This window comes from Marmota marmota, unplaced genomic scaffold (genome assembly GCF_001458135.2).
Source record: "Marmota marmota marmota unplaced genomic scaffold, marMar, whole genome shotgun sequence".
In the NCBI taxonomy this organism is placed as follows: Eukaryota; Metazoa; Chordata; class Mammalia; order Rodentia; family Sciuridae; genus Marmota; species Marmota marmota.
Genome location: NW_026000108.1, coordinates 1,227,567 through 1,250,785, shown reverse-complemented (window position 1 = coordinate 1,250,785; position 23,219 = coordinate 1,227,567). Strand labels below are relative to the sequence as shown.

General features: G+C 53.7%; 1 protein-coding gene across 3 annotated transcripts; it reads right to left on the bottom strand.

Annotated features, from left to right (window-relative positions):
* Positions 1–9,008: 9,008 nt before the first annotated feature.
* On the bottom strand, positions 9,009–22,848 carry Tacc3 (transforming acidic coiled-coil containing protein 3). Of its 3 annotated transcripts, XM_015481874.2 has the most exons (16): positions 22,617–22,841; positions 22,381–22,523; positions 19,814–20,446; positions 19,478–19,612; positions 18,901–18,976; positions 18,524–18,662; positions 14,926–14,978; positions 14,455–14,558; positions 12,930–13,023; positions 12,410–12,514; positions 11,157–11,233; positions 11,031–11,074; positions 10,414–10,574; positions 9,571–9,677; positions 9,368–9,488; positions 9,009–9,220 (listed from the first exon to the last, which is right to left on the bottom strand). In XM_015481874.2, the coding sequence occupies exons 1-16, from the start codon at positions 22,755–22,757 to the stop codon at positions 9,155–9,157; spliced, it is 2,199 nt and encodes a 732-aa protein (XP_015337360.1). In that variant the 5' UTR covers positions 22,758–22,841; the 3' UTR covers positions 9,009–9,154. The 3 variants fall into 3 exon arrangements, with proteins under 3 accessions (XP_015337360.1, XP_015337359.1, XP_048639985.1); XM_015481873.2 differs by having other exon boundaries at positions 19,478–20,446; XM_048784028.1 differs by lacking the exons at positions 9,009–9,220; positions 9,368–9,488 and having other exon boundaries at positions 9,567–9,677; positions 19,478–20,446; positions 22,617–22,848.
* Between the last annotated feature and the right edge of the window lie 371 nt (positions 22,849–23,219).

Here is a 23,219-nt window from a genome sequence, read left to right as displayed (position 1 = left end):
GGACAGCATCCGTTGGTGCCCTGGGCCTGTGCCTGGCCTCTCTCTTGGTGCTCACCTAGCTGTCCTGCAGGACCTTCCCTGCGTCCTCCGCTCCTGGGTCAGAGTTGGCCGGGGTTGCCCCGTCCATGTGAGGACCCGACAGGCTCAGGTCTCCAGGGCTGTTCCAGGAAACTGTGGGGGTAGGGAGGGGGACAGGGTGGGGAGCTGAAGAAAGGCTTCGTGGCCTCGGGCAAGTCACGTAGCCTCTGGGGTGGGGACGCCTCAGCCCGCCCTGCCCGAGGGGGTGGAGTGAGCTCATGCTTCTGGCAGAGGAACCAGCACCTGGCACACAGGGAGTCCTCCGGTGGGGGGGCAGGACCTTGGGCACGTCAGGGCGAGTGCAGATCTGGCCCCAACCCGCCTGGTTTGAGTGGCCCTAGGGCCAGGTGGGACCTCCCACGTGGCCCTAGGGCCAGGTGGGACCTCCCAGGGACACAGGCCCCCTTGGCAGCCCCTCTGACTCTTTGGCTGGCTAGACACCAAGGGGCACTGGAACCCTCCCCTGGGAGTGGAGTCCATTCTGGCAGGGCCACTCTCCCCACCTCCGGGGCCCTCCAAGGAGTCCTCTTTGCCAGGAGTTCCCATGTGATGGTAGAGGGACTGCCCACAGTGGTGTCCCATGCAGGGGTGAGGGGCAGGGCCCTGCCACCACCATCTATGCCCCAGGTGTTGATGGCTGGGTCAGGGACGGGGAGGGCTCTGGAGGGCCAGCTAGTGGAGGCTGAGGGGAGGGGTCTGGGATTCCAGGCTGGGTGGGTGCTGGATAGGAAGGCCAGTAGCTACAGCCCAGCATGGCTCTGTGGGTGAGCTGCCTGAGGGCCGGTGTGGGCCCAGTGGGCCACCATGTGTTTCTGATTCTTGAGGCCTCCCCACTGAGGTCTGCAGCACAAGACACCCTGTCTTGGGCCCATGCAGGGCCTGGCTGCTTTGGTGCCTGGCCTGTGCAGTGGCCTCAGCTAATCTGGGTGGTCACCTTCCAAATCCAGAGAAGCCTGAGGGTCACAGGGCCCAGGACCTTCCTGCAGGACAGAAAGGATGAGGGACCAGCCTGGGGTCCAAAGGCAGGGTGCAGAGCTAGACCCAGCCAAGCCCTGCCAACCTCTCAGATGGACACTGGCCCACCCATCTGCCTGCTTGCCAGCTGAGCTGCTGGGCCAGTTGGGGTGGGGGCTCCTTGCACCCTGTGGCAATGTCCAGTTTCACCACAGTCTCTGGCTGCCTCTGGCTGCCTGTCTGTGTGGGCTGAGGCCTTTCACACCCCCTGCTGCGCTGGCCTTGAACTGTCGGGAACCCTGTCAGGCACAGGTGGAGAACCTGCACCCCAGCTCAGGGGCAGGCAGGTGAGCCCCCATGAGTGCATGTGGGGTGGGAATGGGGCCACTATGAAGAGCAGCAGGATATTGGTGGGCACAGAGGATCACCTGGAACCCACTCTGGGTGACTGCAATGTGGATAAATCCAGCCCCGCTCCTATGTCCGGTCACATCTGCACCTCCACACCCGCCCAGCTGGGACAGACCCTGGCACTGAAGGCACAGACGCAAGGCCAGTGTGCACAGCTGCCTCAGGGTCCAGAGTCCAGCCCCTTGTTGACTGATGGGGACGGGGCACCAGGTGGGAGTCTATACACAGCTTAGGCCTGGCCCCTGCCCACCCCAGCCCTGGCTCCCTGCCTTTTGGAATCAACCTGTGGGAACTTGGAGGGGCCTTAGCATTTAGGCTGGGCCAGGAGCTGGGGGTTCTAGACAGGGGCAGCGGCTCTAAGGCTACCAGACACCCCAGGCAGAAGCTCTGGGCCCTCTCAGCTCCCTGAAGCCAGGTGCCTGCAGGAAGGCACTTGGAACACCTTGATTCATCCTGAGGCACTGTGCAGTGCTGGCCCCACAGTCGTGGTCTGGAATCATCCTGCCAAGCTGGACATATCAGGGAGGACTCAGAAAAAACTCCCTCTGGGGCCCCCTCAGGCTTACCATGCTCCAGCTCTGCCCAGCTCTCCTCCTCTCCTGGGGGCACCAGAAAGTTCTGGACCCACTGTGTGGAGGGCCCCCCAGACCTGCAGGGCCACGGTGGTCTCTGCTGACAGCTCCCTGGACAGGATTCTCTCAACACTCTCCTGCTTCTTTGGGAGTGAACAGACTTGGAGGTTTGCAGACTCACCAAAGAGCTCAAGTCCCACAAGGGTGGGTATTGGTCACCTCAGGCACCACTTCCTACTGTGGGACAGGGGTCCCAGGTAAGGCCCAGGAGGGCCCTGCTGAGACCCCCTGGGGGTGGAGGGGAAGGCTGTCTTCCTGCAGGGCTTGTGGGGCTTGGCCCCTCACCTCCATGATCCTGTGGGTTGGGCCAGACTCCTCTGGGGAGCACCTCCAGCCTGGCGCCAAGATCACCAGCAGAAGGGCCACCAGCAGGACACAGATAGCCTAGTCCACCCACATAGAAGCCGGTCCTCCCCTGCCCTCCCTTGTTTCCACGGTATTGGGAGTGAACTCGGAGTGCTTTTCCACTGAGCTACATTTTCAGCTCTTTTTCCTTTTTATTCTGAGATGGGGTCTCACTAAGTTGCTTAAGGCCTCACTAAATTGCTGAGGCTAGCCTCAAACTTGTGATCCTCTTGCCCAAGCCTCCTCAGTTGCTGACATTACAGGGTGTGCCACTGTGTCTGTCCCAAGAGCCTTTCCTTTACAGGCTGAAGGCCCCTGTGTCTCCCACTCATTCCATGCTTTCTCCTTCCTCAGAAATAAGCAGAAGCCTGTCCTCTCCCTGTGCAGCCCCAGGTAACATCTCCCCAGTGGAGGGGCTCTGGGTCCCAGTGAGCCTGGCCTGGGTGGGCTGTCAGTGCAGGGGTGTGCAGGGTGGAGAGACAGGAGGCCAGAGCTGATGCTCGATGGAGGTGTGATGGCGGGTGATGGAGATGTGATGGAGGGTGATGGAGGTGTGATGAAGGTGATAGAGGTGTGATGAAGGTGATGGAGGTGTGATGGAGGGTGATGGAGGTGTGATGGAGGTGTGATGCAGGGTGATGGAGGTGTGATGAAGGGTGATGGAGGGTGATGGAGGGTGATGGAGGATGATGGAGGGTGATGGAGGATGATGGAGGTGTTTTGGAGGTGATGGAGGTGTGATGGAGGGTGATGGAGGTGTGATGGAGGGTGATGGAGGGTGACGGAGGTGTGATGGAGGGTGACGGAGGTGTGATGGAGGGTGATGGAGGGTGATGGAGGTGTGATGGAGGTTGATGGAGGTGTGATGGAGGGTGATGGAGGTGTGATGGAGGCGTGGGCCCCGAAAGGCCTCCTCTTGGATGGTGGCTATGTGCCCACACCACCTGCAGGGATGTGAAGCCCTCACCCTTTGTGGCCTGGAGCAGAGTGAGGCTGTGAGTATGGGGACTCTTGGTGTGTTCTTCTCACAAGCACCTGTGCCCTTGTTGCCAGGCTGCAGGTGCTCCTCAGAGGAGTCTGGCCCAACCTGCAGGATCATGGAGGTGAGGGGCTGAGCCCCACAAGCCCTGCAGGAAGACAGCCTTCCCCTCCACCCCCAGGGGTCTCAACAGGGCCATCCCGGCCTTACCTAGACCCCTGTCCCACAGTGGGAAGTGGTACCTGATGTGATCAATACCTACCCTTGTGGGACTTGAGCTCTCCCCACTGTCACCTGGCTCTGTCCTCACAAGCTTTCTGGAAGCCTGGTGAGTGCAGGGGGGCCTTTAGGATAGAGGGTGTGGGGGGGCAAGGCCACTTTAAGACCCCAGCTGTGGCTAGCTGCTCAGGTCTGATGGGAGGACTTGGTGGTCAGGTGGCCCCTCAACGCCATGGGGAGAAGGTCCCTGGAGGCCCAGGTGAAGGGTCATGGGACAAGAGGATGACAGTTGAGAGCTGGTCTGACATGGGCAGGAGGGGCTCAGCCTGGCCCAACCCCGCCCCCTGCCGGCCTTCTGGGCAAACTACTGGGCCAGCGTGACAGCCTGGCCCATAGCAGGGCGGGCGGGGCGGGAGCCCTGGCCTCTGAGCAGGGCCAGCAGGCCACGTGCAGCATCCCACCAGCATGCCCTCCACCCCACACGCCCGAGAGGTGGCTTCCCCTGGCTCACCTGAGGAAGGACTCGGTCCCTCTTCCGGCTTTGTCCAGCCCAGCAGCCCTGGAGACAGGACTTGAAACTCCTCAGCATGTCCCCGTTTACTAGGTGGCCACCCGCCAGGCTCTGCCCTGCTGGACTTTCTCAGTGGGGATGAGAGTCCTGTGCTCAGTCCACCCAGAGCAGCCCAAGGGTCCAGTGAAACTTGGAGCCCGGGTTTGTGTGCCCAGGTCACTGGCACCAACACCACTGGAGTCCTTCCTGAGTATGGGGTGTGCGGCTGGAGGAGGCGCATGGGTGCCTCCTTCACCTGCGGCCACCTTCACTGTTGTGGACTCTGAGGGCCCAGGGAGTGGGGTCAGTCTTGGCTAGGGCAACACATGCCTCGGGAGGAGGTGCTAGAGACAGTGGGGTCTGCAGGTGGCCAGGGGCACCCTTTCCTGCAGCTTTGGGATTTTCAGGGTGGGATGAGGCATGGAGGGCAGTGGGCTTGGAGACGCAGTGATCACTTGGCCCTGTCTCCAGGGTCTGGACCAGCGAGGGAGGCAGGGCCCCACTCCAATATGTTTGCCAATGGCCCCTTGGAGGGGACCTGGGCTTCTCTGTGTGGGACTAAAGCTCTCATAAGCCACCAGCCAGGCTGTGGACGGTGGTGGCCACAGGAGGACGATCACACAGTGGATGGGCCGGGGACCAGGCAGCCCATCTTCCCATGGTGGGCTCTTACTGTGCTCCGCTGCCCGGGGTCTCCCACAGCAGGCTTGTCTCTGTTGGGGGCTGGGCGTCTGAGGCAGGGTCAGCACACCCGGGTCTGCGCAGGCTCCCTGGCCGGCCAACACCACCTCCTTGCTGTGTCCTCACGTGGCAGCTCTGGTCTCCTTTCTTTTTGGACACTGGTCCCATCACAGGCCCCACCCCATGACCTCTTCTGACCCCAATTCCCTCCTAGGCCCAGTCTCCATGTGCACCCCTGATGGTGTGGCCTTCAGCACAGGCACTGAGATGGTGGACACGGCACTGGGCAGCAGAGGTCTGGGGATCTCCCCTCGCTTGGGCAGGGGCACTGTGGCTCACCTCCCTGAGGATCCCTTCCTTCCTACTCTGCTGTGGCACCTGGAGGTGGTGCCTGGGGCAGCCCTGTTTCCATGTCCTGTCCTGGCAGGAAGCCTTGGGGGCACCAACTGCGTAGATGTCAGGGACACTGGGCTTCGGAAGTCTAGACCCACTGCTGTGTGCCCAGCTGGGGTCATATTTACCCGCTGAGGGCCAGTGCCAGGGCCCCCACCTGTCCTCGTGGCCCCAAGTTAACTCAGGCTCCAGGATAAATACCCATTCAGACACACAAGGCCCCTTTGTCCTGCAGAGAGGCTCTGGCCCAGGATACTGCCCAGAGGCCGCTGTCCTCGGCACGGCCCCAGGCCAGGCCGGCTGCCCCAACACGTCTAGCTGCCCCATGGGGCCTTCTCTGGGCAGACTCTGGGCTTGGCTCAGAGAGGCCCCAGTGGGGGACAGGCTCCTGAGCAGCTCACAGAGGGATGGGAGTGGCCAGGTAGGCAGGGCTGGTGAGGAGGGGCCTGGCTGCAGCCCTCTGCCTCTGTAGCCCTCTTCAGTCCACCTCTGACCTGCAAAGAGGTGGGAGCCCTGCCAACCCCCCTACCCTGCTGGCAGATGATAAGCTCTGGGGGCTTTAGGCCCCACCCACAACCCCAGCTAGGGCAGCAGAGGTGCTGCCCACACACTGTCTGGCCAGAGCCTCCCTTGACAGTGGCACCGACCCCTGTGAGCCTTAGCACCCTTGTCTGTGAAGTGGGCCTGGCAGGCTCTTGGATGGCCCCTGGGAGGTGGTGGACCCACCATCTGTCCAAGCAGAACTGGGAGGTGCCTGTGTGGAAGGGGGTAGTCCAGGAGGCCAGTCAGGAGATCCATGGGATTTGGAAGAGCTGACTAGGATGGAACAAGGGGGTGGGGCCTGGAGGACTCTGAGGGAGAAAGACAGAGGCCTGAGGCTTAGGGCTGGGTGGTCCCCCAGTCCCCATTTGCAGCGGGCCATTGTCCTGCCTAGGAATGCCTGCACAGCCCACAAGGCCTTCTGCCACCTACCAGGCGCTTTTCTGCAGATAGGCTGAACACAGATGCTGCTCGCCTCAGGGATCTGCCCAGGCTGCTGGGCTCCTCAGACTGTCCTCTGAAGCCCCCCTTCCATTCCTCCACTTCTCCGGAGGTCCACAGGGGCTTTTGGCATCGCAACCTGGCCTCTATGGTCCAATCCTGGCTCTGTGGTCCATGGCTAGCAGCGACCCCTGGTGGCAGCCAAGCACATTGCTCCCCTCGAGAGTCATCAACCCTCTCTCTTGGCCCAGCGCAGGCAGGTCCTGGGACTCTGCTCTGGCTGAGGGATGTTCAGAGATTACTGGAGTGACCAGTATCTTGCCAGGTGTTCGACTGGGTCCCTCCCTGGGTGGGACCCTGCTCCTCATTGTTAGAATACCCCGCTGTGGCTCAGGCTCTGTCCGCAGGCCTTGGCATCTGTCCCTGAGGAATAGTTTTCATTTGCTGCTCCTCTGCCGGGCCCCGGGGCTGTGGTCCAGGCCTTGCAGCATCAGCTCCCTGGAGCACAGTACTCTCAGTCCTGCCCACCCCGGGCCTTCTGGCTTGTTCTGGAGGCCAAGGTGGGTCACAATTCAAGTTCAGTGTCCAGGGGTTCAAGGATGCCCAGCTGGACCAAGCCTGGGCCTGTTCAGAAGGGCTCCTACGGACTGTGGAGCTGCATTCAGCTTGTCCCAGGGGTCCTGTACCATACACAGGCCCTTCTGTGGAACTAGCCCCACTGAGCCAGCTCTGGGTGCTGAGGATGCAGCCCTGGCACCTGTGGGGCCTGTTGACTTACTATTTCTTACCTACATGCCTTTGTTGTAGACAGTGAGCTTTGGTCAAGACTTAAAATGGGCCACCAGCTCATGACTGGGCTGTTTGTGGCTGTGAAGGAATGGGCTTCAGGCACTAAGGAGCAGGGGACACTTTTAAGGCATTATGAGGAGCTGGGGTGCACACCTGTAATCCCAGCTGCACCCATGTATCTAGTTGCTTGTTTCAAGTTGAAGCTCATTAGAATTTATCGAACTTCGACATTTGCTCCTCCCTTTAGTTAATTAACAGCTCAGTCTCTAGAAGGAACACCACTCACAAGGCGTTTCTCAACAGGAATTGGAGGCTGTGGTATTTACAGGGTCTGATGCTTAAGCAAATACAACTGGCACTCATGAAAAGTAAGATCCATACGCGTACTTATTAAACAGCCTTCTGGAATCAGCATTGAAAATAAACTATATTCTTTAGATAAAAATTTTTTTTAGGGCTGTAGCTCAGTGGCAGGGCACTTGTCTAGCATGTGTGAAGCACAGGGTTCAATTCTCAGCACTATATATAAATAAAATAAAGGCCCATCAACAACTAAATATATAAGTTTTTTTTTTTTTTTAAAGATGGGGTCTTGTTATCTTGCCTAGTCTGGCCTCAAATAATCCTCCTGCCTCAGCTTCCTGAGTAACTGGGACTACGGGCACACGTCACCTGGTACTTAATAAGTTCCGTTAGCTCTTTCGATTGCAGATTTCCAGAGCATACTATCAAATGAAACTGAAATGGAACTTTCAGTTCATTTTCAATCCCTTTACCCTCTATGGTATGTAAATAGCTAAGTGGCAATTGCTTCCTTAGGAAATTTGTCTTTAAAATTGGCATATGTAGCACGTATCACTGGATGCTACAGTTTCGTTTTTGCTTTTGAAATTACAAAATTTTTGCTTTGCAGCATTTTCCTAAAACTTCTTGGATACCATGGATTGAACTCAGGGGCACTTGCCTGAGCCACATCCCCAGCCTTATTTTGTATGTTAGAGACAGGGTCTGAATTGCTTAGCATCTTGCCATTGCTGAGGCTGGCTTTGAACTTGTGATCCTCTTGCCTCAGCCTCCCAAGCCGCTGGGATTATAGGCATGCACCACCATGCTCAGCTTCCTTAAGGCTCTTGACATCTTTCCAATGTAAACAGATTACCTAAGATGTAAATAGAATAAAGTTTTGATCTTTAAAAACTAGTACTGGGGGGTTAGGGCTGTGGCTCAGCAGCAGAGCACTGATCTTGGATTTGTGAGGCCCTGGGTTCGATCCTCAGCACCACATAAATAAAAAGGTATTGTGTCCACCTACAAAAAAAAAAAATTGTATATTATATATAAACTAGTTATGGGTATGAACGGATATCAGACAATTGAAATGAGCAAACATTAATATTATTATTATCAGGAATGGCCACGTCTTTTCAAGTGCTGTGTAATGAAGGGAGATCACACCATGGCTGTCCTGACATCTGTCCTGCCTGCTCCACAGCAGCACTGGCAGCTCTTCCCAGCTCTGCCTCTGCCTCTCTGGCTGGTAAGGTCAGGATTTGCAGAGTGGCTGGCACCCTTGAGGCAGGATAAAATTCCTTCTTAGGAAAACCTATTTGGTTCCCATGCAAGAATGTCAGGTGTTAACCTGAGACGTCAACTAATGCCCACCTCTGTGCGAGGCCTCCAGGTCTTGCCCTGGCTGGTTAGGGCTTGGTTTCCTCACATGAATGCTTGGGCCACTTGCTTCCCATCTGTGGTCCTGAGGCGGAGATGCAGCGCCCCTCCTGCCCAGGACTATGTGGCTGACCAGATGGCAGGCCGACTAGGCAGGGCTTGAGCTCCCTGGGGCGAGGCGAGTCCCACCCCATGTGCTGCCTGGTGGCACCTCACGGTAACGGAGACTGAGGCAGCTCCTGGGGAAGCTATCCAGGCGCAAGGAAGGCAGGACCTAGCTGGTGGCATGGCAGCCTCAGGCCAGATCCAGGACAATGTGACTTTAGAATTTGAGCTCAAGGGAAACTTTATTTAGTCTTCTTTTAAAAGCAACCTATTTTGAAAGGAAGTTGAGGTTAAGAGAGAAGAACACAAAACTAAGACAAATCAGACGGACAGACAGACAGGAGAAGGCAGGTATGGCCATGGCCCTCATCAGATCTTTTCCATCTTAGAGATGAGGTCATCACAGATCCTGGTCAGCTCATCGTTTTCTTTAGTCTGAAGGAAAAATTTAAAAATGAGTTGCTGGGCTTTTACAGGAAGCTTAGGGCCCTGCCCCCTGCACCTGGATAGACAGGCTGCAAGGGAGAGGCAGGCGTGGCCTTCGGCAGGCGCTGGCAGCCAGGGTCCGGCCTCACACCCCACCTTCTGCTCCACAGTCTTCTCCAGAGAGTGGATCTGCATCTGTGCCTTCCTCAGGCTCGCCTGGTAGGCCAAGGCCTCCGCCTGGGCCTTGCTCCGGACCTGGGTGATCTCCTCGTTTGCCCTGGAAGAGGGAGGGGCAGAGGCTAAGGCTAAGCCCCGCCCCGCCCCACCCCTACCCATTCTGGTCCCCACCCAGCACTCACAGCCTGAGCTTCTCCTCTGCGTGGGCCTTCAGTGCCTGGTACCTCTGGCCCTCTTTCTCGATCCTAACTATGTAATCCTCTACACACTTCTTCAGTGACTCTTCGTTCTTAGGAATGAGCAGATGAGAACTCTTTAACAGTGTGCCATTTTGTCCACTGTGCCAGGCTAAGTGGGCAGGGTTCCCTCCATGCTGTGTACTACGGGACAGGCCCTGGACCTTCTCCCCTGGGACCCAGGCCTGGCCTTCAAGTCCTCAGAATTGCCAGGCCCTGCTGAAGAAAGCAGGGGACCACCACACAGGCCCCCAGACCCACTTGGCAGGAGGACACGATGAACACTGAGGGACCCACTCAGCTTTGCTCTCCATGGCGGTCCCTAGACACAGCGAGAAGCCGACTGCTGAGGAGCCACAGTGACCCTAGTACCCCATGCTCCCAGCCCTTGAAGTGGCATTTGAATGGATTCCTACCTGCCACTTGGAAAGGGGCCCCCTTCAGAGCGCTCCCTAAACTCAAGCCAGCTGCCACCAGCTGTTGTGCAGGTCCCCTCTCTCCACACCATGAGTACCCGCAGCCCCGAGGCCTTGCCCCTTGCCCTGCTCCTCCACCCAGTACCTGCATGGAGATGTGCTAGGGCTTCTGCCGAGGTCCCTCCTACCTCTTGAACCTGTGCCTCATAGACGGCGTCATGTGTGACTCTTGCTCCCACTCACCAGCACCTACTGGATACAGTCTATCCCGTTCCCAGAACCCCACACACCCTGGTGCCAGGGAAAATCGGGCAGAGGACCCAGGCAGACACCCCATTCACGGCACCGTGGGCACTGACTGTGAGCCACCCACCTTGCGGTAACCTTCAAGCACCTCCTTCTGTTTCTCGAACCGCTTGAAGAGGTCAGAGAAAGACTTTTCCATGGAGTTCAGATCCATAGTGAGTTGGTCTCTTTCTTTCAGAACCTTCTGGATTTCAGCTTTGGCAAGCTCCTTCTGTTTCTGAGCCTCCTCTTGAGAAAATCAAACACTAGGACTCAGGGAGCAGCCCCTGCACTGGGTGCCACAATCAGCCACAGAACGAGAGGCAGGGCACAGCAGGTTAGATTCTGTCCATTAACCCTTGCTGGTGGGATCTCTGGAGCTGGACAGGCCAGAAGCAGCTGCTGCTTCCATGCCAGCGCCTGACAGATCCTTGGAGAGAGGGCAGGGCCCCCCTGAGACCTGGAGGCTTGTGCTCAGCTTGAGGCCCATCACGGCTGTGTGGATGTAAGGCTCTGCAGGGGGCAGGAAGCAGCGGACCCCAGCCCCCTGGGGAGGGGAGGGGAGGGGAGGTGAGGGTGGGGTAGACTGCGGACTGGGTAGGCAGCATCTGTCACCCACCCTGGCAATCATGGCCCTGGCTACCAGCTCAGGGGACACAGATGGAGACACGTGGGGGAAGTGCTGGGGAAGCAGCCGGCACTCACCCATTGCCTGGCACACAAGCCCTTCAAACCCATCCATGACCTTCCTGTGGGAGAAGCATGTGATTGTCTGTGGCCACCCATGACAGGCCATCCTGGGTGGGAGACAAACACAGCTGCAAGCCTCACCCCATCTCCAGGTTCTTCACGCGGAGTTCCTCACACCTGCTCTTCAGCTCCAGGTTCTCTTCCTGTGTTGCGCTTACCTGAACAAGCCACACGTGGTGGGCAGGTGGGTACACCCACAGGGACATCCCCACCCTTGAGGTCTTAAAACCTGGTCAGGCTGGGGGCTGCCTGCTTCACGTGAATAAGGTGTGGGGTCCCTGGCTGCTCCTGTGGACCTGTACCTCCCCAGTGAGCCCAACTTCATTCCAACTGGCTGTGGGTCAGGTATGTACCAGAAGCCCAAGTTAGGTGAGCCCCAGACCCATAGGGTGGGGCTTGCAGCGAAGACCAGAGGGCAGCTTGGGCACCGAGATAGGGCAGCCTGGGTGTGTCTGGTTCAGGTGTGTATCACAGGCCCCTAAGAGGACACTGCCCTGAGGGTCACAAAAAGCTACACTAAAGCAGATGTATAGTTTGAGCCCAATCTGCAAGCTGTCCTTTCCGGGCTACCTGGCCCCATCTCTGTGCAGACTAGTGAGCATAAGGGCAGCTCAGAGTGGGGCCTGAGGCACCTGGACCCTTTGTGTGACCCTGTGCACACAGGTTCTCTGAGGTGACCCAGAACCAGAGTTAACACAGGCTGAGGTTTCTGCATATCCAAGGAGCAAGGAGAGATGGCTGAAGCGTGGGATATGAAGGGCAGGGGGTTTCAGACTCCAAGAAAGTGAAGACAAGCCTTCCATCCTGCCCAGAGCCACGTCCACGGGGGCTGGGGTGCTGGAAAGGGTTTGACCCAGGATTGCAGCAGCAAGTTACTACCCTCAGCACTGAGACACTGGTGCCTACTTGCCATGGCACACTGCAGTGAGACTGCCCCACAGATAAATGCCACATCCACACGGCCATTTTCCCCACAACTGAACCCCTCCTGGGAGGCTGAGGTGACAGAGGTCTTAGCTGACTGGGGACAGCTGATCTCTCTGTGTAGGGATAGCTGCCTGCTTGGACCTGGAGGGACATGTGGAATCCTAAACTACTTGGGCTACAGTGCAGGCTGAGGCCCTGAGGAGTGACTGATGTCAGCCAGGGCTAAACCAGGCCCAGCGTTGCTGCAACAGAGATGGTTCCACCTAAAGCAGCAAGGGCAGTCAAGGTCACTGGACCCAGCAAGGAACCAGGCCCTGTGCTCAAAGCTGTCTGTGCCCAGTCCTTGGCTACTCCCCAGGATGGCTGGAGAGCTGGAGAGTAGGGGCACTGTTGGCCTGGGTCCTTACCGCTGCATCCAGGTCCCTCTGGCTGTATTGCAGGACGTCCACAATAGGCCCGACAGACAACGGTGGGCCTCCAGGCTCCAGGAGGCATGCGGGTGGGCCCGGTGCCTGTGAGGGCGATAGACAGGCTGATGGGAGCTGCCTTGCTGTCTCTAACCTCTCACCAGAAGCCAGGGCCACAACCAGGCAGAGATGCCCAGTGAGGGCCCCACAGCAGAAATCTCGTCTGTCATGGAATGGCCAGTGGGTCCTTGCCCCATCATCAGACCCAATGTCTTCAGACCCTCAGGAACATAAAACATAGGCCCGTAAGCTACCCACGTCTTTCTGTTTTTTTTTTTTTTTAAGTATCTTTTGGGTTGCAGATGGACATAATACCTTTATTTTTAATGTGGTGCTGAGGATTGAACCCAGTGCCTTCCACATACAAGGTGAGTGCTCTACCACTGAGCCCCAGCCCCAGCCCCCACCCGCATATACTGAGACCACAAAAAGACTGCTCCAAAGAGACCTCGATGCTTACAGGAACATCCAACGTGCCCAAGAAATCCAACTCCACAAGCTTGGCTTCCAGCGGGTTTCCCAAGGAAGGCTCATCGGCATCCTGTGTGCTGAGACTAAATAGGTAGCAGGGTCACTGACACGTTCTCCATTGAGAAGGACAGGAGGGACAGTCACGTCCCCCCCCCGCCCCAGTGTGAGGGATGGAGCCCAGGGCCTTGAACAGGTTGGCTTAAACCTACCAACCTCCTGCCTTGGCCTGCCAAGCAGCTGGCCCCAAAGGCGTGCCACCGCACCTCATCATGTCCAGTCTTTTTTTTTTTTTTTAAAAAAAAAAAAAAAAAAAAGGTACCAGGAGATTGAACTTAGGACACTCGACCACTGACCACTTCCCCAACCCTATTTTGTGTTTTATTTAGAGACAGGGTCTCACTGAGTTGCTTAGCAGTTTGATTTTGCTGAGGCTGCCTTTGAACTTGTGATTCTCCTGCCTCAGCCTCCTGAGCGGCTGGGACTACAGGTGTGCACCACTGCACCCAGCTGCCATGTCCAATCTTAACCACACTCTGCTTTTGGTTTTCAGGTTTATAGTAGAGGATGCAGAACTGCACCTGGCAGGCTGGACATCTCTGATGACTTGGGTCCTCTCCCGTCTTGCCTGCCATCACCCACAGCTGCTCTCCTTCCTGGTGTTCAAGGCCCATGGCTGTACTGTCCACAGCAGATGTTTCCAGTGGGAAGGGCCTTAATTGTGGGTCCTCACAGTACAGAGAATTCTCACAGCCAGAGGCAACAGCCCTTTCTCTCCCCTGGCTTTAAATTTCCATACCATGCTAAGTCATTCTCCTTGAAATTTGACAAATATGCCCATTCTTCTTCCAGAGCAGGGGTCAGCCTGGGTTTTCTGCAGATGCTTAATAGTAAATGCTTTTAGATTTGAAGGGCACACAGCTTGTCACAGCTACTGAGTTCTGCCCCTGTAGCATGAGTTACTACTCAGACCATTTGTGAGGGAACAGGTGTGACCTTGGGCCAACAAGCTTCACTTATGAAGTATATGTAGCTGAGTGTAGTGGTCATGCCTGTAATCCCAGAAACTCAGGAGGCTGAGGCAGGAAGGTCACAAGTTCAAGGTCAGACTGGGCAACATAGTGTCTTAAAAAATAGAAAGGGCTGGGGATGTGGTTCAGTAATAGAGCAACTCTGGGTTCAGTACCCAGTACAAACGAATGAATAAATGAATGACTAAATAAATGAATTAAGTAAAATAGTAAAATATAGGCAGTGAGTAGAATTTGGCCACAGGTTATGGTATACTGGCCTCTGTTCTACAGGATCTACTTTTCTTAATTTTAACAATTAGGGCCTTTAAAAACTTAGGGTGGTGTGTATGGTGAGGGTCAGCAGCCCCACCACATGAGACTGGCTGCAGCTCATGGCCTGCTTATCTGCCACCACGACTGATTTCTAGTTCAGATCAACCCCCTTAGTCGAGAGGATTCACTCCCCTGGCCCATGTTAAAAGCTCCACAGATGAGGGGACATACCTTGTTGTCACTGGGACCACGGGCACTGGTCGCAGAGGGCTGTCTTTCAGCAGAGGGTCGAATTTCAGGTACAAGGACTGTTTCCTCCAGGCTGACTCCTTAAACTGGAGGGAAAGGGCAAGGTGACAGGCTCCTCTGCTATCCCACAGGTGCAGCCCCACGAGCTGGGCCACCTGCTCGCTGACAAGGGGCCTGGGGAAGGACACGCCTGGCCTGCTTCCGGTGTCCCTACCACTGCCTGAAGGCCACCTATCCAGCACTGTGGGTGTCTACCAGGTCTCAGCACAGGTGCCAGGACCATAGGATGCTGGGACAAGACGCTATAAGAAAGGGGCCCTGCAGAGACTCGGCCACAATGCCAGTGCTGTGGGAGTCCCAAGGGCTGAGTGCCAGCACTGCACAGGGTGACAGCAGCAGGGCTGGGTCTTGGGGTACAGACCTCTGCTGAGGCTATCAGAGCCTGCCACTTACCGAGGAAGTCCCAAACTGCTCCAGATAGTCCACTTCAGCACCTGTGCCTAGAACTGAGAGAGAGTCACAGTGGGGTCACTCTTCACACCTGAGCCTACAGCTGTACAACGGTGCTTTCCAAAGTGCTTGTTAGGGAGGGACCACAGTTCTTTGGTGAAATAAATGCAGCTAGTATTTCCAGCCACAGGCCAGAGGCTTCTCCATGTTCTGGGAGGAGCCCCACCAAGAACCTGGTTGCATGTGGTAAGCAAATCCTCTCTACACATTCAATGCTGATGCAGTTTTTCTTTGAAGATTTCCTATCCAACACTGATTGAATCTAAGGATGTGGAACCCATGGATACAGGGGCCAACTGTGTCCTCAAGTCCTACCTAACAAGAGACTGACCTCTCAGTTAACAAAAAGATACCATATTTCACCACATAGCCTTTGCAGATTTTGTGTCAAAAGAGGGTTGTGACCATTTTGTGAAGCTTAAAAACATTACGCCGTATTACTTAAAAATCATTCATTAGGGGCTGAGGCTATATAGCTCAGAGGTAGAGCACTTGCCTTACACGTGTGAGGCCCTGGGTTCTACCCTCAACACCACATGAAATTAAATAAATAAATAAAGATATTGTGACCATCTACAACTAAAAAAATGTAAACCACCTAAAAAAACCCATTTATTATCAGGAATTACAGCCTCTGGGACAAGAGTCCACTGTGTTTCTCCTTTGCTAGCAAAGCAATAAAACTTTTCTTTTTTCCTTAAAACTGTGTCCTCATTATCAGATTGACATCAGGGACAGGGACTGAGCTTTCAGTAACAAATTTGGGGCCCCAGGTGGGGCCCAAGAGCACCCCTCTCTAGTACTCTTGGGCAGGCCTGGCTCTCCAAGGAACCCACTTCCATGCTGAGGATTCATGGTGTGGGAAACTTGTTGAGAGCAACTGCAGGAGAGTTGGGAGATGGGCGGGTATGCCTCGGGTCAAACCAGAGGAGCTGTTCCCCAGTCAGGGGAGGGATGAGGGGCGTCCCAGCAGCTGCTGAAGCTCCTTTTGCTTCAGGAACTCCTGCCTTCTCCGAGTTGTACAGGTTGTGATCCACTTTGACAAAAAGGAAACTGAACTCAGGAAAGTCATGACAACTTTGGCCATCTGAGATCCCTGCCCTATGTATACCTTGTCCATTCGCCTGCCATCCGCCACTGTGGACCTCTGGACTGCTCTGATGCTGTATATCCTTAATTGTTCACACCCCACTTGACAGAGAACAAGACTTTGGTTTACTCCCCCAACTTTGCCTTCTCTCAGCAGGAAGCAGCTCGGAGATGTCATCATTTTTCCATAGAAATGGAATGTAGAAATCGACAGTGAGGAAATGGAACAGTGGTCACTTTATGCTTTTAGTATAGCCCTTGCTGCTCTGCCACTGCAACTTATTTTTAAAGTGGACATGGTAATCCAGACTTTGGGGATGGCATCAGAAGATCTCAGAAATCACTATCTTCCAAATTATCAAGTGAATTACAGCTCCAACAGAATACATGGAACATGGCCTTGAATCACCTTTTTAAAAGCCCACTGTTCCTGCTGATGAGCAGAATCACAGCCTCCGGGGCAAGAGTCCCCAGTGTTTTTTCCTTTGCTAGCAAAGCAATGAAACTTCTCCTTTTTCTCAAACACACACACACCCCACAAAAACCCAACAAAACCAAAACCATTTATTACTAATAGCCAGGCACGGGGATGCACACCTATAATCCCAGCGCCTGTGGAGGTGAGGCAAGTTTGAGCTTAACCTTAGCAACTTAGCAAGACCTTGTCTTTTTTTTTTTTTTTTTAAATATTTATTTATTTTAGTTCTCGGCGGACACAACATCTTGGTTTGTATGTGGTGCTGAGGATCGAACCCGGGCCGCACGCATGCCAGGCGAGCACGCTACCGCTTGAGCCACATCCCCAGCCCAAGACCTTGTCTTAAAAAGAAAACCGGGGATGTAGCTTAGTGGTACAGTCCCCCTGGGTTCAATCCCTAGTCCAAAAGGAAAAAAAAAAAAAAAGAAAAAAGAAAAAAAAAAGCCATCATTACCAAACTGTCCTTGGTACAAAGTTAGGATGCATGGAATGCTTTTGAATGTATGTTAAAATTGTAAAACTGAATAATCCAAATCATTGCACATCATTTTTTCCTGACAGTTTAGTAAACATTTTTCTGGTTTGGGGAAAGTAAAATATTAGTACATCAGTTGTTACTGATTTGTGCACTCTATTGAAAATATTACACTTGAGAAATTTACTACAGTGTTGCAAAGCATGGACTTGGTTGTTAGGAACCACACACAGGGCTTACACGAGTGGCACTGAAGACTGTCTGCCATTAGTGCAGCAGCCTCTAAACAAATAACACACAACTTTAGGTCTGTTTAGACAATGCAAAGGTGCTGAGAACTCTGGGCCCATGGCTCAGTGTGCATGCAGACGCCGCTGCTTGGCTCCCTAATGTGGGTCAGCACTGCTACTGAACCACATTCCCACTCTCTTCTCACTGGCCTGATGGACAGTTAAACCATTGCAACTATTGTTCAACAAAAGTTATAAACCAATATTCAGATAGGAAACATAATATTATTTTCAATATTAATAATATTTATGTGGTGGCAACAATTATGCAGTTAAGAGATGGTAACCAAATTTAAAAAATGGGCAAATGATGTGAAAAGACATTTTGTCCAAAAATACACAAAAGGCAACGAGCACATGGGAAGGTGCTCAAAAGATGTTTGCTAGCTGTCTGGGAAACATAAGCCAAAACCATCATGAAAATCCCTTTCACGCCTGCCAGGAGGCTGGAACCCGTAAGAGATGACAAGCACTGGAGGGCCTGTGGAGAAATGGGGCCCTCCTGAGCCACAGACATTAGTGTAAAATGGTGCAGCCACTTAGGAAAACCGTCTGGCAGTTCCTCAAAAAGCCATGTATAGTTACCAGGATCCAGTAATTACACCCCCAGGTATGCACACCTGAGTAGACGGATTTATAGGGGTGGGCCACTGTGTCCCACTAGTAGTGTTACTCATAAGAGCTAAATAGCAGAAACCACCCAAGTGCTTTATCAATGAACAAATGTGAAGCACGGATCCCTGCCTCACCAGATGAGTCCCAAAGGCCTTATACTTGAAGAGACCAGGCACAAAGGCCACGGCACATGTGACTACAGGTCCCAGACTTCTTGACCAGGCCACAGTAGCCAACAGGGAGCTCTCACCAGCTGCCTTTCATCCTTCAAGCGACGTAATCACAAGTTCCCACTGGCTGCACAGTGGGTACCCAGCTGCTCATCATTCACTGGATCTCACCTGTGCATTACTTTGTTCACATCTTTTGCCTACTTTGCAAATCCACAATTTATATGTCTAGGGTCCTCTATAGTAAAAGTATTGCTTTGTTCTACTGAAAATACCTTATCTTTTGATGGACCAGAAGTTTCTATGATAATCACTTAAAATAGGGAAGCAGACACCTGTAAATGATACAGCTAAACCAAGAGACAGAACAGAAATGTCCACAGGACAGCTTTCGGGCAAACAGAGCAATACCAGGGCTGCGTACCCTCAGCTGGGTCCCTGAAGCACTCCTCCTCCAGGTCCGAGGCAGGCTCCAGTCCCTGATGAGGAGGGGCAGGAATCAGTTGAGCAGAGGGGGCTGTCAGCTCATTCTCCAGACAGTTCTTGGGAGCCAAGCTTCCTTCCTACAGGGAAGGTCAATGTCATCTCACGCAGCTGAGAACCCTGGGTTAGACCGTCTCACCCAGTCTCAAAACACACCAGAAGGAAAGGAGGCTTTGGGAAAGGGGGGTGGGCAGCAGTGTATCCAGCCCGATGACAGAAGATTTCCACTGGCCTCTTCTGCCCTCCTACTTCTCTACAGAATATGTAAACGGCTGCATAGTATAAGGACGCACCTATGTACACACATACACACTGTACCTTGCCCTCTGCTCTTGGGGTCTCAGATGCCATCTGCACCACAGGTATGTCACTGGTTGGGGCCGAACACAGCTGCCTGGAGAGAAAGTCAGCAGAGGCTGGTGTTCACCGCATTCCCCACTCCAGCGCTGAGCTGCCACCTGCCTGTCTCCTGCACTGCTGTGCTGGTTCACCTGAGAAGGTGTTCATGCTAGAGGTGCATCAACGTGACTTGAGGAAGTCACCCTAGAGGAAACAGGCTGGGTCTGGTGTTGGAATAATGGCACTCAATACAGGTCATGGCTGCCCCCTGAAGGGACATGCCCAGGGACAGTGCTGTGCCATGGTGCTGGCTTTACCGCTTTTCACCTGGTGGTAGGCTGTTCTTTCTCTTTTTTAAGCTGAACACATTCTATTGCATATCAGCTGAGGCAGCTCCCAGCACCTGTGCTCCCCCAGTGCCCCCCCACCCCCCAGTTTGGTTCTGAGCCCGGAGGCTCTTTCTTCTAAGGTGCTGTGAAAGGACAAGTGGCAACTTTGGACTCAGGCGCTTGGTCACACACAGAACAGCTGCCCGACATGCCTTCCCCATACTCACTGGCTTGAAGGCGAGTCCTCCTGGGTTGCGGGTCTGACACATGGTTGCTCAGCCACAGGTGGTGCTGACCTGATTGCTGGGCTTTCTGGGGGCCAGGCCTCTTTGCCATCAGGCTTGGAGCCACCTCCTAACGGGCTGAAATTTGGGTCATCTAGTTTGTTCCAGCCAAGGCGAGAGTCCTGGGGAACAGGCTCAGGGCCCTCGCCTCCCTCTGCTGCCTCCTGAGGGGCCTGCTCCTGCCTGCCCTTGGGTTTCTTTCCCCGTCTCCCAGGTAGAGCCAGCCTTCTACTGGTGGTTTCATTAGAGAAATCGAATTCTAGTCTTATGGGCTCACACCTTGGCAGGACAGTCATTTGGCCCACGGCCTCTTCCTTCTGAGGACTTGGGTTTGTGGCCCCATCAGTCTGCAGAGGGCCAGCTGGGGCTGAGTTCTCAGGACCAGATGAATAGATGTGGGGAGAGAGGAAGGCACTGGCTGCTGGCTCAGGGGAGCCTGGGGTCTCACTGGCCAGGTCTATGGGGAGGGCCCCTCCACATGGGCTCTCAGGGCTGGTACCAGGTGAAGTAGCCATGGCTGAGGCAGTGCAGTGTGAACTTTCTGCAGGGGCTCGGGGAGGGGTCTCCATCTTGTGTTGGGGTGCTGTCCCCAGAGGATCTTCTAGGGTCTCAGAGGTGGATGGCATCCTTCCATCTAAGAAATGAGAGCTAACACTTTCTTTTGAGGCGTGACGCGGACTGTCAGACACTTGTCTTGGAGACAACATCTGGTTTTCAGGACTTTCTGGGCCCTGGGAAGAGCTTAAGGAGCTTGGATCAGCCAGGGTGGCCAAGCTGGGTTTTTTTGAGCCATCATTATTTTCAAACGCTTCGAAGCTTATGTCTCCTGGAGGAAGGTCAGTATCAGCCACTGCTTCTGCCTGGAGAAACCCATTTATAGCTTTGGTGTCCACTTCCTTGGTAATCTGTTGGCTTCACAGAAACAGACTGGTTAACGCCAAGGGTCCTAAGCTTTTCAACAAGATTTCAGTCCACATGGAGAACATTACCAGAAGACACAAGAATGTTTGGCTAACTCGTTCCTCTTGCTTAAATCTTACTAAGTCCATGTTCATAGGATAGTGCATCAGGGCACACACTGGCTCAGAGTAGAGACACGATAAGCCAGGAGTCCCAGTGAAAGCTTTCTCACTTACTATTTCCTCTAATGTGGGGATTAGAGCTAAGTGGCTGGGGGGGGTCAAAGCACACATGGTTCCAGCTTTTCACAGGGAAAGGGAAATTAAGGTCAGGAATGCTGCTTTCAGACAGTTGGCTGCCATGGAGAACATCAGGGTGCAGAGGGCATCTCCCAAGGGATCTGCTGTCCCTGCCGTGCCTCACACCTAAGAACAGGGGTGGCAGAGAGCAGGGTGATGGAACCACAGAGCTTCTGACAGGCAGGAAGGTCTGTCAGGGCAGTGGGCGGATGGAGGGTAGGGCTGGGGACTGAACTACAGTGCAAGAGGGCACAGTACCATTTTGGAGCAAGTGTTATGTGATCTTGGATCACTCAAAAGAGGCCAGCCTCAGCATTTCAGTGACTCAGAGAAGGGACTCTGTGATTACAGCCCTATTCTTTTCTCCAAATTTGAAAACATTAAAATTAAGAAATTGGGATAAGGAACTTCTCAACTCCTTCGACTGCTCACAGCTATGCTCCTCCCTCCCAGGTTGCCACCTCAGCACACTAGGACAATGTCTGGCCAGCCACTTTCTGCTCTCCCCAATAAATACATGCTCTATGAGCCACCACCTGTCCCCACCATGTAACTCAGCAAAGTATCAGGAAGGAGATGAATGGAAACAGGGCAGTAACACCATGCCTGAGACCCCGATGACAAGCTCACAGATGAAGCTCATAGCTGACTTCCAGCTCCTCTCCACCTCCTGCCCTATGGCCAGTTGCTAGGCAGCCCCAGAGACACAGGGCAGAGGCAAGAACCTTCCTGGCTTCAAAGCAGGCCAGATCCATGGCAGCCAAGTGGCAAGTCTTCCCTCTTAAAATTGTCAAAGATCATGAGATTTACTCTGATCTCATGTGACCAAATTTCAAAAAGTGTAAAATCAAGTTGAAAAGCAGCAAGGACATATGGGAAAGCAGTAGATTCAGGTTGGGAGATGCGTCCACAAGTTGGAGATAGCACATGGCCCAGAGAAATATCTTCATTTATTAGTGACATTTTATTTAAATCAGGTGAGAAGCACAGTAGTGATATTTCTTAGGCTTTTTCTCTTCACATGTGAAATCTGTTTAAAAGTTTTGAACAGTTAAATATGCAAAAACCAGCACAAAATTGTGCTAGTGAGGTCCCTTCCTGCTCTGGACATGGACTTGTCCCTGGGGTCAGGCAGGTGGAGAACTGCTCGGGCTTTGCCTGGAAACAGCTCTAGTCAGTCATTTTTGATAGGTTGGTGGACCATCGGCCAAGCCTAGCACCCAAAGGTGCTGGTCAAGTGTTTTGTCTTGATCCCTTTGGCCACACATGTGCTCTGACTAGTGTACCATAGGACAGTTTCTCTGCCTATGAGCCTCACCTGCTCTCTGCAAGTGCCGACTTTCAAGCAGAAGGAAATAAGCAAAATATGAGAGGAAGGACACTGTTGATTATCTTCCCTGGAGACAAAGTCAGAACATTTAACCAAATTACAGAAACAAAGACCAACTGGCAAGGGCACAGCAAAGAAGTGAAGCATGAAGTCAAAACTTTTTCTAAGTACTTGTTAATTAACTTTCTCCCGACAGGCCACATCCTGCATCTGCTCAGAGCAGAGATCAGGAGAAAGCCAGCCTAGAGGAGACAGAGCACTCCTGCAATGCTCCTCAGGTAGCAGAGTTGTAGATGTTCAAGGACACCAGCACTTACTTCTCTTTCTGTATCCAGGTGTAGTGAGAGTCTCCTAATCCAATGCTATTATCCAGAGCAAAAGGAGTCTCAGGTTTGCTAGTCATACTAGGACTTAAGATCCTGTGCGTCTGTGGATCTCGCAGAGGTGTCTGAAAAGTCACCTGTGGGAGGGTGAAGAGGAGAGTGTCTCTTCCATGATGCAGTTCCCCATGACCACGCTGGCAGCACCATGCAGCTCAGGGCTCCCCACTCACCTTTGCAGCTTTGGACTGGTTTCTAGGTGGTACATTTTCCTTCTGTGACGGACGAAGGACAGATGATCTTCCGGTAAGTTCTGGTGGTGAAAACAGGAAGTCACTGATGGCATTTTCGTCATTTAAGACCTGCAGACTCATTCTGAAAAAGGAAAATGTTTTTGTATCAATATAAGGGCAATGACACTGTCATCTGCAGACAAATCCCAGGGACAGAGCTGCCCCACAGTGCCACAAGAAGTCTTCCCTCCTGCAAAGGTGGGCAGAGTCTTAGAGTCTCCATTCTGCTTCAGGCTGCACTGCCACCTTCTGGGCCAAGCGCTGATAGGGCTCATGCTGACAGAACCAGTGCTTAGAGACTGCTCCAGGTGTATCGCACTGTTGGGCAAAGGCCAGGGTACAGAAGGTCCTAGTCTTTAAGAAGAATTAAGAGCCAGAGGAAGCCTCAGGTTACACATGAGCCTCTGAATGTGGTATAAAGCAAAAGTAACAGTTGTAGATGACTCTATAGGAAAGCAGGAAAGCAGCACTAGTCTGTACCCCTCCTACTAGGCAGGAGAAGGGAAGGACTAGGGTATTTGCAGGCTGGAAGTCAAGAGAAGG

What these genes read in the sequence shown, in the direction of transcription:
- Tacc3 (XM_015481873.2), bottom strand. Translation starts at nt 22,757, where the DNA reads ATGAGTCTGCAGGTCTTAAATGACGAAAATGCCATCAGTGACTTCCTG. An exon ending in GAGGACTCGCCTTCAAGCCA is followed by an intron (nt 18,977 to 19,477) that starts GTGAGTATGGGG and finishes CTTTCTCTCCAG; the next exon opens with GCAGCTGTGTTCGGCCCCAA. An exon ending in GTGGTCCCAGTGACAACAAG is followed by an intron (nt 13,024 to 14,454) that starts GTATGTCCCCTC and finishes CTACCTATTTAG; the next exon opens with TCTCAGCACACAGGATGCCG.